Raw genomic sequence first — 12,595 nt, 5'->3', positions numbered from 1 at the left:
AGCAATTTAGCGAGGCAGATCGTTTTTAAAATTTAATAAAATGTTCTATTAAAAACAGTTCCACTTTGAAGCCAAAAATTGTTAGGAAAAATTAACAGAAATGATTCCTCTGGTGCTCGTACTTACGTGATCGTTTTCGTCTGGTGCTCGTACTGCGCGTGAGTAGTACTTTCATTAGAATGCGTGAGTCGGAATCACTATCCAGGCCAAGAATTATGAAGCAATTTAGCGAGGCAGATCGTTTTTAAAATTTAATAAAATGTTCTATTAAAAACAGTTCCACTTTGAAGCCAAAAATTGTTAGGAAAAATTAACAGAAATGATTCCTCTGGTGCTCGTACTTACGTGATGGTGTTCGTTTAAATTTTACACCATGAAAAGAAAGAAATGACGAGTGAACAAGCTTAACAATACCGATTAAATAATTTTAAAACCTGGTACTTAGACGTTAAAACTATTGGCGCCAATAAAGAAACAGAAAGGACTATTAAAACTATATTCTCTCTCGTACGTAGATAACGAACTTAGCGTTAGCAGTTCAAAAATCGACCCCCAAAGAGCTTTATGGTGGGTAAATATTCTTGGAGATTGGCCAGGATTTCATTATTTGAAGCTATGTTTATGTTTTTCACTATCTCGCTTTTCCTTTAATTTTTTGTCGTCTCGACTTGCCAAGTCGTTTTGCTTTCGTCTATGTGAACATAAAAGTAAAACATTTCGCAACAAAAACAACAACATGAAAATGCCTTAACTATTTAAAAAGAAACGTTTCAACGTTAGAATAACCTTCGTTTTTGCCCGTGGACTTTTGTTGTGTTTAGCAGAACTAAATGAACGAATATCATCAACGCTTTCAGACGTGTTACGTTTGTTTGCTCGCTTTTTTCCACCAAATCCATACTTGACATCCTGCATGTAGAAGAAAAACACATATGTAGCTACGTATGGAAAAAAAGGTACGCCATAAACGCCACAAACAAAAAAGTTCCCCGAGATAAATTATCGTAAGTGCTCCATGAATGAATTCCTGCCAGTCTCTTACAGCCCAATAGCAATTGCTCTGTTTTAATACAATAAAATGGGCAATCTCTAATGAGAATGACATGCAGTTAGACGGTTACTATCACAATGAAAGTAAGTCGGTTACTAAAGAAAAACGCAGCTGGACAGTGTATGAGTAAAATTGATGATACTACATTTAGGGCTGATTTTGAAATTGGATGTTTTTGACTTAGAGAGACGATACCCCATTTAAAGCTTCAAGAGACAATACCCGTTTTAAAGCACAATTGATCTCATAATTCACATGGCAATTAGCAAATTATCTTAAGTCTAAGCAATGCAGTGATTAATTTTATGGGATTCGTTCATCAAGAATAACAACATGTCTCCGGGGAAACTTTCTTTTGAGCTGTGTTTAGAAAACACATATCAAAAAAAGCACATGAAGTCGTGATCGTGGAAAAATAAAACTAAATTAAGAAGTCATGCGTCGCTATACTGGTTCGTAGTGAAAAGAATAGTTTTAATAAACGTGATGTACAGGAACTTACTTTTCTCTGCCTTTTAGCTGATTTTCTGAAATTTATAAAAACAAAGTAATGATTGTCTGTTGCAAGTGTACAATTAGCCATAGACATGATAGCTACGTACATTTATACTATCTATATCTACGTAGCAAAACAAATGCTCAAATGGCTATGAATTACGCTATTAGGCAATTCTTCAGTCACGTGTGTAACATTTACACTGTAATTCAGTATTTATTCTTTGCTCGAAGTGTAAAAAATAATTAAAACTTTACAAAGTATAAAATATTGTATGTGTCCTAAAGTAACTTTATCTAAAACATATGCTGTTAAGTTTTTGACAATTCTTTTAAGATATTCAAAGGCAAATGTGCAATGTCAGGAGTTTGACCCACAAAAATTGACGTTTTCTAAGGTGGTTTTGAGCAGTGTCATACTTGGTGAACATTTGCATGACAAAGCAGTGAAAAAAAATGAAATACTTCATCAAACAATCATAATTTTACCTGAAATAGACACATTAACTTATTATAGCACTTCATACAGGTAGCTTTAAAATGTTACCATGCATGCTAAATTTCAGAGAACTACACTATTACTTATATCTCTGTGACCTAAAATAACAGGAAAGTATTTATGCACGTACCCTTGGACAGTATTACCAGCTGATCTTTTTGCCCCTTTCTCTGTATTTACTTCAAATTCATCATTATCGTTTGTTAAAAACTCCGGTTTTCCTTTCTGGCCTAAAATATTAGAGGTAAATTTGAGATTATGGCACCTAGAAATCTATGAATAGTAAAAAGTTGCAAAAAACACTGTCTTTCACTCAAAATTTTGATCAACCATAACATGTTTCATACATTCATTTCATTTTTTCATTAACTCTCATTTAATTTTGATTCAGAGCAAGACACATGAAAGCCTCTATGTCTCTAAACTAAAACTGTCACATAACGTCAAAGGCAACTCCATTCCTCTCAAATTTTCTGGTTTCAACTCTCCCCCTCCCCCGGAAAAATAGCACATCGCACTTGCACATTCACAATAATCTGATAAAGTAGAGCGCAAGGGCACTTTCAAGGCATAGCACCTTGGTGGTGTCACGGGCTGAAGCTTTGTAATGGCATCCCTAAGTAGGATAGCGCGGCAGGATTTTTGGTTTCAAAATTTTTATTTTTTTTCTACACAAGTTTTTCTCACTAAATAAACTGTAATACTCTACGATACTTCAAAGTTTCAAACAACTTCTGTCTTCTTTACTTATAATTTGGAAACAACAAGTTCCATGCTAATTTAATCAAGATGAAATCATCTACATATACACAGGTTGCTTTTGATTTACACGTTATATACGCCACATCTATTTTACTATAAATGCTTACTTCTTTGATAATTTATTTAAAAGTTAACAGACCAGACTTCCAATTCCAACATTCATCAAATTGACCAAGATTAAAGGTTAACATTAACAAAACATGCGGTTTGAATTTGTAACCAAAATATGGCTGTTTAACGACATCTTGTGCAATAAACTTTATGTTTACCTTTTCGATACTTCTTCACAGAATCAAGCATCTGTTTTTTTTCTTGCTGCCTTTTCCGCAATACCTCTTGCTGCACCTAAAGTATGATATAAAATATGTGTAAGAAATAAGTAATTTTTTCATGTTTACAAAAGGTACAAAATTAAACAGTTACAAACAGTAAGTAACAAAAAGTTACAAACAGTAAGTTACAAACACATCTGAATTGAAGAAGCTGGTGGCGAAGGAAAAAGAAGAAAAAGATGTAATGATTAGAGCAAGATGCAAAGTTGGAGATATTGGCACCAAAGTGGCTGGGTAAATTAGCCCATCCTATTCACAGGGATAAACCAGGAGAAAAGATTAAAAGAGGCATGCATAATATTAATACAATTTCTACTCATTTCCAACCACATTTCTTAAAAAACATGCAAGCACATTACTTTCAAAGATCAGCAAGAAATATATACCAACCTTTTACCATATTTCTTCATTTCCCTCATTTTTCTTGCCTTTTCTGACTTCTCCATAACCAATTCTTTTGTGATAAGCTTTTCTCTTACCTTAAACATCCAACGTAATAAATATTGCATCATGTTGCACAACGCCATCAAATAAAACATTGAAGTGCAATTTCTCATTTCTCTGTGTGTGTCTATTATACAAATATCATGAAGTTTTAAAAATTACTTTCATACATATCATGAGAATAATGATATTTTCTCATTTGCATGAACAATGAAAAAACAAGGTTCATTCTTTTGATAATGTTCTACATCGTCAATTTCAAACACAACTCACACTTTGTAGTCTTTTCAAATGTTAAAGCTTAATTGTAACACAGTTACACAGTATGTACCTTCTGCATGTGGTCATCTGTTTTCACCATTTCAGCAAAGTAATCAGAGGGTCGCTCTGTAGAAATTCCAAGTTTTTTCAACTTTGACAATGCTTGAACAACAGCCATTTTGATTGTTGGTAGCTTGTGAAATAAGAACAATGTTTAATGCAAAACGTTTACAGAAAAAGAGAAATTCCCCATATGTTTCAAGTTTGATTAAAACAACACCCAAAAATCAACTAAACTCACAACATCATTTCCCTTTGAAGTCGTCTTGATCAATATTGGAGAAATTTTCCATTTTTTGCTTATTTCCTTTTTTAAGATCACATGTAATATCCAATCTTTCTAACCAATTAAGATCCAGTTTGATTTCATCATATTTCTCCTTGAGTTTATCCTTAAATTTATTCCATTATTATCAAGATTGCATTATATTTGTAATAATTGATTTCAAAAAACAATAAAAATATTTGTTGTCAAACATGATTTATTCATCTCAAATACGCACGTATGTTGTGCTTTTTAAATAACTAATTGACAGTGCAACTGCTTTTTTCCAAATCTATAAGCACAATAAGTTAACCTCAACAATAGGCTTTTATATCTTTTAGCTGACTGAATAAAATAAAGAGCAATTATCCTGCCACATTTATGATACTCAACATGCAATTCTGTTGCTATTCATGGCTTCAAATGCAGATAATGATTGAGAGCGTACAAAGTATAGGATATTAATTGTGTCTTAGCATAACCTAATTTGAAAACATATGCTGTCATTCTTATGTTTCACAGTGATACAAAGGCAAGTGTGCTAAACATTGAGACGTCAAAGTAATGATAAACATATGATATACTATAGCAAATAATTCTAATTTAGCAAAGTAAACATATTATACAAGCAGTTTTACAATGTTGCCATGCAGGCTCGATTTCTGAGAATTGGTCTATTATTAAGAATTGCTCTGCTAAGAGAAGGCTCGATTTTTAAGAATTGCTCTATTATTGGGAATTTCTATATTATTCAACATGCCCCAGGCTCATGGACATAAAATGGTCAATTAGAAAGCTAAAAGCTTTAGAGTTTCACAAAAAGGTACATACATTTAGACTATGCTAAAATTTTGGATAAATATTGAACTTTTTAGTACATTTTATAAAAAAATGACTGAACGCAGTACCAGTACGTCGTCCGCTGGTAGGCTTATCTACGGACCTCGTACAAATGGCAGAGTAAATTACAGAGGATGATAGGGTATAATTACATAAATGTAATGAGAAAAGCATACTATACCTCCTTATTGATAAAAACTTTCTGTACTTTCTCTACAACATGATTAAGACCAGGTTTTAATTTGCCAGACAACAGCGCATGCTGAAGCTAAATAAAAAATATCAAACGAGCAGTCGAGCACGGAGTTTTGTTTTTTTGGATATTGTTTACAGATGATGATGAAGATTTAAAATTTATTTTAACAAATTGTTTTTCATACCTCTTCGTCGGAAAGATCAGCAGATTGTTCAGATGAACTTTCCTCCATGCTTGTTTTTGCTAAAGCCTAAAATCCAATTTAGTGTCAATCCAGTAATGTGTCAGTCAGAGTGAGGGGACACTTGTGGGCACAAACTGTCGTGAAATGGTATCGTTATGTACCTTTATGTCTCAGTATGCCTCATGTAATCCTCTGAGAATTGTGACAGAAAAGTTGCATAACACAAACATGTAAACAAACACGTGTTGGCAGATTCCAGAAAAGATTTGGGAAATTGGAAATTTGGAATTACATCAGATTTTAACAAAGAGAATGAAATGGGTTTCGAACGTTGCGTATGTCTTTATCTTCTCGTTTTGTTGTTTCCGCCTCACGACTGACCAAATCAGTCATCCTAAAAATGAGTGATAGCTGTTTTACGATCCTGTATGGTTCTCAAACTGGACAAGCTAAAGCGATTGCTGAAGAAATATATGAACAGGCGGAAGAATTGGAATTAAAGGGAAAGATTCTATGTCTTAGTACTACAGATAAACAGGTTTTTATGTCATTTAAGGTTTTAAGTTTTTTTATTACAAGCATGAGTGCATGACAAAAGCCATAGAATAAACAATTGAAACCTTTCATTGATTTATGAACTTTTAGTTTTCAATTGAAAAAGAAAAGTGCGTCGTTTTTGTTGTTTCAACTACTGGTGATGGTGATCCTCCAGATACAGTGACAAAATTCTTTAGAAGACTTAGAAAGAAAACGTTGGACTCTACATTTTTAAAAGATCTCCACTTTGCATTGCTTGGTAAAGAATTAGAATGATTTCAAAGATTGGGAAGCAATTTGAGGAATAGAATGAACAGTTAAGGGATTTAAAATAAGTAGATTGGAATAGAATGTAAATTGAATCTTCAAACGATATTAAGAGTAAGGGTTGTGGATCAGCTTTATTGTGTTTTTCTCATAGGTTTAGGGGATACCAACTACACAAATTTTTGCAATTGTTCTAAAAACCTGAATTCTCGTCTTCTTGAGCTGGGAGCAACTCATTTTTATCCACCAGGATTTGCGGACGATGCTGTTGGGTTAGTATTCTAGGTATACATTGTATTTACTACCCTTTAACAGATCTTATGAAACTTCTTTAATAATTGGATTCATCATTATAAAAGTTTTGTAATGTCTTGACAATTTACATATGCAAATAGCTGTCTTGACTTGGTCCATAATTTTACTTTATCGCTCATCAGTACCATTGGACCAGTGTCCTTGATGATGCACTAGAAAAGTATTAAATTTTATATAAAGCACTAGGTATCTTAGGTCAATGCAGTTGTTTGATTTTTCGGAACATTTATTCAAAGTTTCACCATGCAAAACCTCTGGCTTCATTTTTTATTTGTAATACAACTTAAAATACTTGTCAAATCCTATATGAACATTGTCACACTTTTAGATTAGAACTTGTTGTTGAACCATGGATTGAGGGGCTTTGGCCAGCATTACAAAAAGAACTCAAATCAAAAGAAGACAATGTACAGTGTTAGATACCAAGTTTCAATCTTATGCTCACTTCAAGCTTTGTGTTTTGTACCATGAAATTCAAAATTATTTTTTACATATTGATTTTTTAGACTTTGACAGACACAATTTCAATCCCAACAATAGACAATGCTCATGAAGAAGGAAACACTGTGACAACCCTTAAAAATGATCATGAAGTACAGTCTTGTATTGATACATCAAACAAAAACTGTGAAAGTAGCATTGATACCACAAATAAAAATTGCGAAAGCAGCATTGAAACGTTAAAATCAAATGAAGAAAAATCTGAAAATGAAAACAATGAAAAACATAATCACACTAACCATACGAATCAAAGGAGTGATGAATTGTTGCCTTCCTTGAGACTATCTACATCTCCTTTATCTAAGTCTGGTAAAATACTTGCAAATAAATACTGTGTGTTACCGTTGGTCGTTATAAACTGAGACTTTTTTCTATAGAACTTTTTCAAGTATAATGATCTTAAAATAAATATATGTTTTCTATAACTTTAATCAGATTATAGATGAGAATTTTACATTTTCAATGCATTTTTTCACTTTTAGATTTGAGTATTCCCCATCTACCAACGTCCTTTCTCTCTATCAAATTCACTGATGAAGTTGAGCTGGTAGGAACAGTGGATGTTATAGACAAAACTGTGCGATTAACGTGTTGTTAAGCCAAGAGTTTCAGCTGTAGGCCCTAATACGTATACAGACGTAGAATGTCTAATATGTCTTTATGTTCGATTGCCACAACGCTTATTATGTGTTCTTGTGTGAATTTTAGAATAAAAAAACATGTCCTTGGCAAGGTGGTGCTGAATTTCCTGGAAGTGCATCGTCGATAACTAAAACAAATATTTCCAGTGCTTGTCAGATGACAACAGATGACGCCGTGAAGATCGCTTATTGTTTGACCTTGGACACTGGTGTAAGAAATCTAAGAATCCACCTCTACTGTTATTCTCTGAATTGTCCTAGTTTACAAAAATTGCATGTATAGCACATTAAATGCAATACACACACAGATCGCTTATTGTTTGACCTTGAACACTGGTGTAAGAAATCTAAGAATCCACCTCTACTGTTATTCTCTGAATTGTCCTAGTTTACAAAAATTGCATGTATAACACATTAAATGCAATACACACACAGATCACGATCATGGAAAAATAAATCGTTCTGTTTTAGGATGTCAAACTTCCATACAACCCTGGTGATTCTTTTGGCATCATTTGTCCCAATGGTGAAAGTGAGGTTGATGAACTTATCGATAGGTACTGGTGACTACCGAATTCTTTCCATCCAGACGCTTGTACAAAAATTGCTAACTTTATGTCGACGTATAAATATTTGTAGACTAGGATATCGAGATCAAGCTGATCAAGTATTCTCTCTTGAAGGAATAGATCAACCACAAAACACAAAGAGAGGTGGACATTGTACATCAATTGATTATGTTTTTACAGAAAACAGCAACAAGGAACAATATGCTTACTTATTTTAGCGAAGCAAAGGCCTGATTACATTCCGCAAAAGTGCACCATACGGCAAGCGTTAACGACTTGTCTAGAAATACGAGCTGTTCCTCGAAAGGTTTGCTTATGCATTGTATACGCACATATTGCATGCAGTGTTGCAGTAATTTTACCTTTACGTATTTTAGGCATTTCTTAGAACATTGTGTGAATTCACAAGCAATCCTATGGAGAAACGTCGATTACAAGAACTGTGCAGTAAAGAAGGTAGTTTATTTGTATAGGTAATAGCATGGTTTCGATTGCAATTTGGGAAAAACATGGACGAGTTTTTCAAAGACTATCAAAATTGCACGAGTCCAAAATCTGCGGCCTTGGGCCCTTTTTGAGACCTCTGGAAAATATTTTTCTATCCGGACCTCCCAGCCAGTAAATAACATACATTTACTAAAAAGATGCATTCGTTCTTTATAAGCAAGTTGTTCTACAACATGTAATATTCTTTTTTGAAAGGTGCTTCTCATTATTCGCAATTTATACGAGAGCCACATGTTTCATTCTTTGACATTTTAAACGCATTCCCTTCGTGTCAACCTCCATTTGAGAAGGTACTGGGTAAGTTGGGACGTGGTGAAGATAATTTATGTTTTATTTTTTAAGAATTTCAATTCACATCAATACATTCCTCGCACTGCTTCAAATAATATATTATTTTAGAACATTTGCCCCGATTGTTGCCTCGACCGTATTCCGTTGCAAGGTTTGTTATAGAATTTCTGATTTTTCTAAATTTCTATAGTCAAAATATCTTTAGAAGTACTGAATTGTAGGGATATGCATTACAACCTGGAAGAAATGCACTGGTATAGATTATAGAGTCTGGGTACTAACTAAACGGTCGTAGTAAATCTGTTAGTATACAATAGTATTCATATTGAAACCATGTTGGATTATGTGTTTGCTTCCAAAGTCAACCTAAGATTAACTAAAAGGTATAATATCGACAAGAATTTGCATCTGATCTTAAAAAATTAGTTTAGCATTAATTCTGTCCAAAATCTAGCATTCTTGCCCACGGTGACAGTAATAAATGGTTAGAAAGCCAGGTTATTTTTGTAATTTCCATTTTCCAAATGTTTTTGTTTCTTGAATTGTATATTTAGTTCACCGCTAAAAAGTCCTGCACATCTGAGATTTGTGTTCAACGTTGTAAGGTTTCCAAGTATTGTTAACGTAAGAAGGGAAAGGTTAGTGAATCCAATTTAGTTAAATCGAATCATTTGATTGACTTGAGAAAATTAAATTTTACTTCATCAAGCTGCGAAATTTTAGTGTCAAACATTCTCAACTTTTGTTGAAAATACGAGTTGCAGGCTTTGTCTATTCTTTAATTAGATGTGGACTTTGCACAAGCTGGCTTCAACGTCTGTCTAAAAAGATTTCCAAAAACCCTGTACCCAATGAAAAAACATTAGAAGAAGATTTAACGAATTTGTCAATGGATCAAGATCCTGAGGTATGTAAAGTTTTTGATTGAACGCAATTTCTATTAAAAAGATAAAAACTAAAGCAACAATTAAAGAATTTAAATTTAAAGGCAGTCGTACTACATGAAAATCGGGCAACTGTGTATGTTAGCTTAGCTCTACTTCATATTTATTGTTCAACAAATTTTACTCCCAGATAGGTATTATACTTCGCAACCCCACTGGATTTCATCTACCAGACGAGCCTATGTCAGCAGTGATCATGATTGGTCCTGGGACGGGTGTAGCGCCATTTATTGGATTTCTTGAGCATAGGTTAGAATACAGCAGCGTAACGAATTTCATTAATTAATAAAAGAAATGATTCCCACTTTAGTGGTGACACCTGAAATATATAATTTTGCAGACGTCATCTTAATGTAAATGTATCATCGCTTGGACCTACATGGCTGTTTTATGGATGTCGACATAAGGATCGAGATTTTCTTTTCAAGTATGGCCTATATTGTTTGTTTTTTAGAACTATTAAGCTTTTAAGATTATCGATGCAATTTATAGGGAAGAGCTCTATGAATATGAACAAGAAGGCATTTTGACGAAGCTTATAGTTTCGTTCTCACGTGATAACGTCATGGAATCGTTTGATCAACAAAGACCACCAAAATATGTTCAAGATAACATTCAAATTTGGGCAAAAGAATTGTGTGATTTGATTGATAACTGCAGAGCGTATATTTTTGTCTGCGGGTTCGTGTTTTAATGATTTGTTTTGTGTCTATACAGCATCGTTTTTGACATTAAAATGTTTATGAATTCTGTTTTTTAGTGACGCCAAGAACATGGCAAAGAATGTACTTGAAGCTTTCGTTAACATTTTACAAAATGTGAAAGGTAGACCTGATTCACAGGATTCTATAAGAAAGAACTTAATGCAGTTTTACTTTGCGGCATTTTTTTGACAGTTATGCATTTTTTCAGTTCAGATTGTGAATATCAATTTGACAATGAGTGAATCGTAAAAGCGTAGATCTAGAGTGATAATTCTAAATATTTATCTGTAAATATCTTATTTTCATAATTCGTTCGGCAGAAACTAGAATATTCTGCGGATGTATATGATAAATGAGAAAATTGTCTATCTACTTTTTTAAACACATATCAAAATTTGTTTCAGGTCTTACACATGAGCAAGCTAAAAAGGAGATTTGGAAATTGCGAGAACAGCATAGATATGTTGAAGACGTATGGACTTAAAATAAATAGTGACAAGCATGTTTCGTTCAACTCTCGTTGTGTAATTCAGTAAAAATCAACATCGTTGTTATTGTTTGTATTGAAATATCATTCATACAATAACCTAACTTAGCTGCATGTCGCATTTTTGTCAATGAATTCCACAGAATTGTAATCTTTCTAATGGTGACATTGTTGTGAATTTTGTAGTATTACCAACATCAAAATCTATTAATCTTTTCGCGAAGCTAATTACGAAAAAAAATTTGATAAAATTTTCCTTTGATCTGTTGATAAAGACTTCAAAAAAAGGACGAGCGAAAGATGTTTGGTGATTTCTTGGATAGCTGGGTATAATGCGATAGAATAGGGTAGAATTTGACACTGTCGCACTTACTAGGAAAATATCACAAAAAAAACAGAGGTGACATATTTCGAATCAGGCTCCTAGCTGACATAGTTTAATCTAAATAGAAACATCCTTTCATGTCTTCAGCTTTTCTTCATTTCTGAATGAAATTCTTGCTGTTCAAACGGATACATCACAAACAATGGAAGTCAAATTTTGTCTTCGTCGATAGTTGACGTGATTGATAGCACACACATGCAACTTTGCGAGAAGAAACTATTTCATTATTACTTCTGTCCATTATGTATCTCAATGAAAACTTCGGGGTAGATGATGGACAAAAAGTAGACAGGGTTCAGCTGCATTCACACACTTAGTGAAATTCAATTAAGTCATAACTGGATAAAATTGCATCTCGACGTTGTTAGCTACAAATGTACATGTTGGTGGTCATAATTAATGAATTTTTTAATTACATGCGTAAAGAAAAAAATAGGATAGTCCATATCAAAACATTTTTGTGTCTTGTTAAGGAATACATAGTCACTCCGCAGGAATACTGTTCATAAAGAAACAATATTGTCTTCGCACAAAAAAATCTTCAGCTCTGTTGCCTGTTTTTGATGTTTGCTTATTGAAAATAAGTCTGCACAAGCTTCTTAAAAACACTTGCACTGCTGAAAGCTGTTTTTTGTTGTCTGTCGTAACAATTTGTGGTAAAAAAGAAGTAAACAGAGTTTTGGACGAAACCATTTTAGGGCATGTATCGTGACCACTTAGCACTTCGGCGCAGGGTTTCTGTATGGCATAAAAACGCATAATTCAATGGTCAATGGCGTTAACTCGTACCGGATATCTCAAAGATTTTGTCTTGTGTCTAGATTACACTGTTTAGCAGCACAAGACGCTTGTCAAGATCGCTTATCTCTTCATCGCAGCAGAAATGACTAGCCAATCAGACTACTCAGGAAAGTTTGTCAAATAATCCTGCAACAAGTTTAAGCAATACGTCAGCATACTTATCTCTGAAAAATCTAATTCACATTACCTACTTGTGCATCGGGTCTATTGAAGACAAACATCAAACGCTATACAACGAAGAAACTTCAGCTTGTCTT

The 12,595-nt window shown here is 33.6% G+C and overlaps 2 protein-coding genes and 1 long non-coding RNA gene across 4 annotated transcripts; 1 reads left to right on the top strand and 2 right to left on the bottom strand.

The window, feature by feature from the left end:
* Positions 1–238: 238 nt before the first annotated feature.
* Positions 239–5,502, bottom strand: LOC124437499 (probable rRNA-processing protein EBP2). The gene is given in 11 exon segments (XM_046987471.1): positions 239–691; positions 787–909; positions 1,554–1,578; positions 2,176–2,275; positions 3,077–3,154; positions 3,531–3,618; positions 3,915–4,037; positions 4,146–4,201; positions 4,203–4,296; positions 5,191–5,277; positions 5,390–5,502. Coding segments are annotated over 11 exon segments (882 nt in total). The 5' UTR covers positions 5,438–5,502; the 3' UTR covers positions 239–631.
* Positions 5,503–5,613: 111 nt separating this feature from the next.
* Positions 5,614–11,318, top strand: LOC124445181 (methionine synthase reductase-like). Of its 2 annotated transcripts, none has more exons than XM_046995891.1 (20): positions 5,614–5,927; positions 6,035–6,185; positions 6,348–6,465; positions 6,837–6,915; positions 7,015–7,318; positions 7,492–7,556; positions 7,718–7,861; positions 8,122–8,207; positions 8,290–8,363; positions 8,438–8,526; positions 8,597–8,675; positions 8,922–9,023; positions 9,126–9,168; positions 9,572–9,655; positions 9,804–9,924; positions 10,092–10,210; positions 10,302–10,388; positions 10,454–10,642; positions 10,722–10,786; positions 11,070–11,318. In XM_046995891.1, the coding sequence occupies exons 1-20, from the start codon at positions 5,727–5,729 to the stop codon at positions 11,147–11,149; spliced, it is 2,280 nt and encodes a 759-aa protein (XP_046851847.1). In that variant the 5' UTR covers positions 5,614–5,726; the 3' UTR covers positions 11,150–11,318. The 2 variants fall into 2 exon arrangements, with proteins under 2 accessions (XP_046851847.1, XP_046851855.1); XM_046995899.1 differs by having other exon boundaries at positions 5,615–5,927; positions 6,035–6,242.
* Positions 11,319–11,859: 541 nt separating this feature from the next.
* LOC124445232 lies at positions 11,860–12,595 on the bottom strand. Its single transcript, XR_006948101.1, has 2 exons — positions 12,530–12,595; positions 11,860–12,464 (listed from the first exon to the last, which is right to left on the bottom strand). It is a non-coding gene; the product is annotated as an uncharacterized LOC124445232 (long non-coding RNA).

This window comes from Xenia sp. Carnegie-2017, unplaced genomic scaffold (assembly GCF_021976095.1).
Source record: "Xenia sp. Carnegie-2017 unplaced genomic scaffold, XeniaSp_v1 HiC_scaffold_1, whole genome shotgun sequence".
Lineage (NCBI taxonomy): Eukaryota > Metazoa > Cnidaria > Anthozoa > Malacalcyonacea > Xeniidae > Xenia > Xenia sp. Carnegie-2017.
Note: the sequence above shows the minus strand (reverse complement) of the source record. Positions and strands in the feature narration are given on the sequence as shown.

Coding starts and splice junctions, on each gene's coding strand:
- LOC124445181 (XM_046995891.1), top strand. CDS start 5,727: ATGTCTTTATCTTCTCGTTTTGTTGTTTCCGCCTCACGACTGACCAAA. Junction 7,862..8,121: donor GTTTGACCTTGGACACTGGT/GTAAGAAATCTA, acceptor GTTCTGTTTTAG/GATGTCAAACTTCCATACAA. Junction 8,676..8,921: donor AGAACTGTGCAGTAAAGAAG/GTAGTTTATTTG, acceptor CTTTTTTGAAAG/GTGCTTCTCATTATTCGCAA.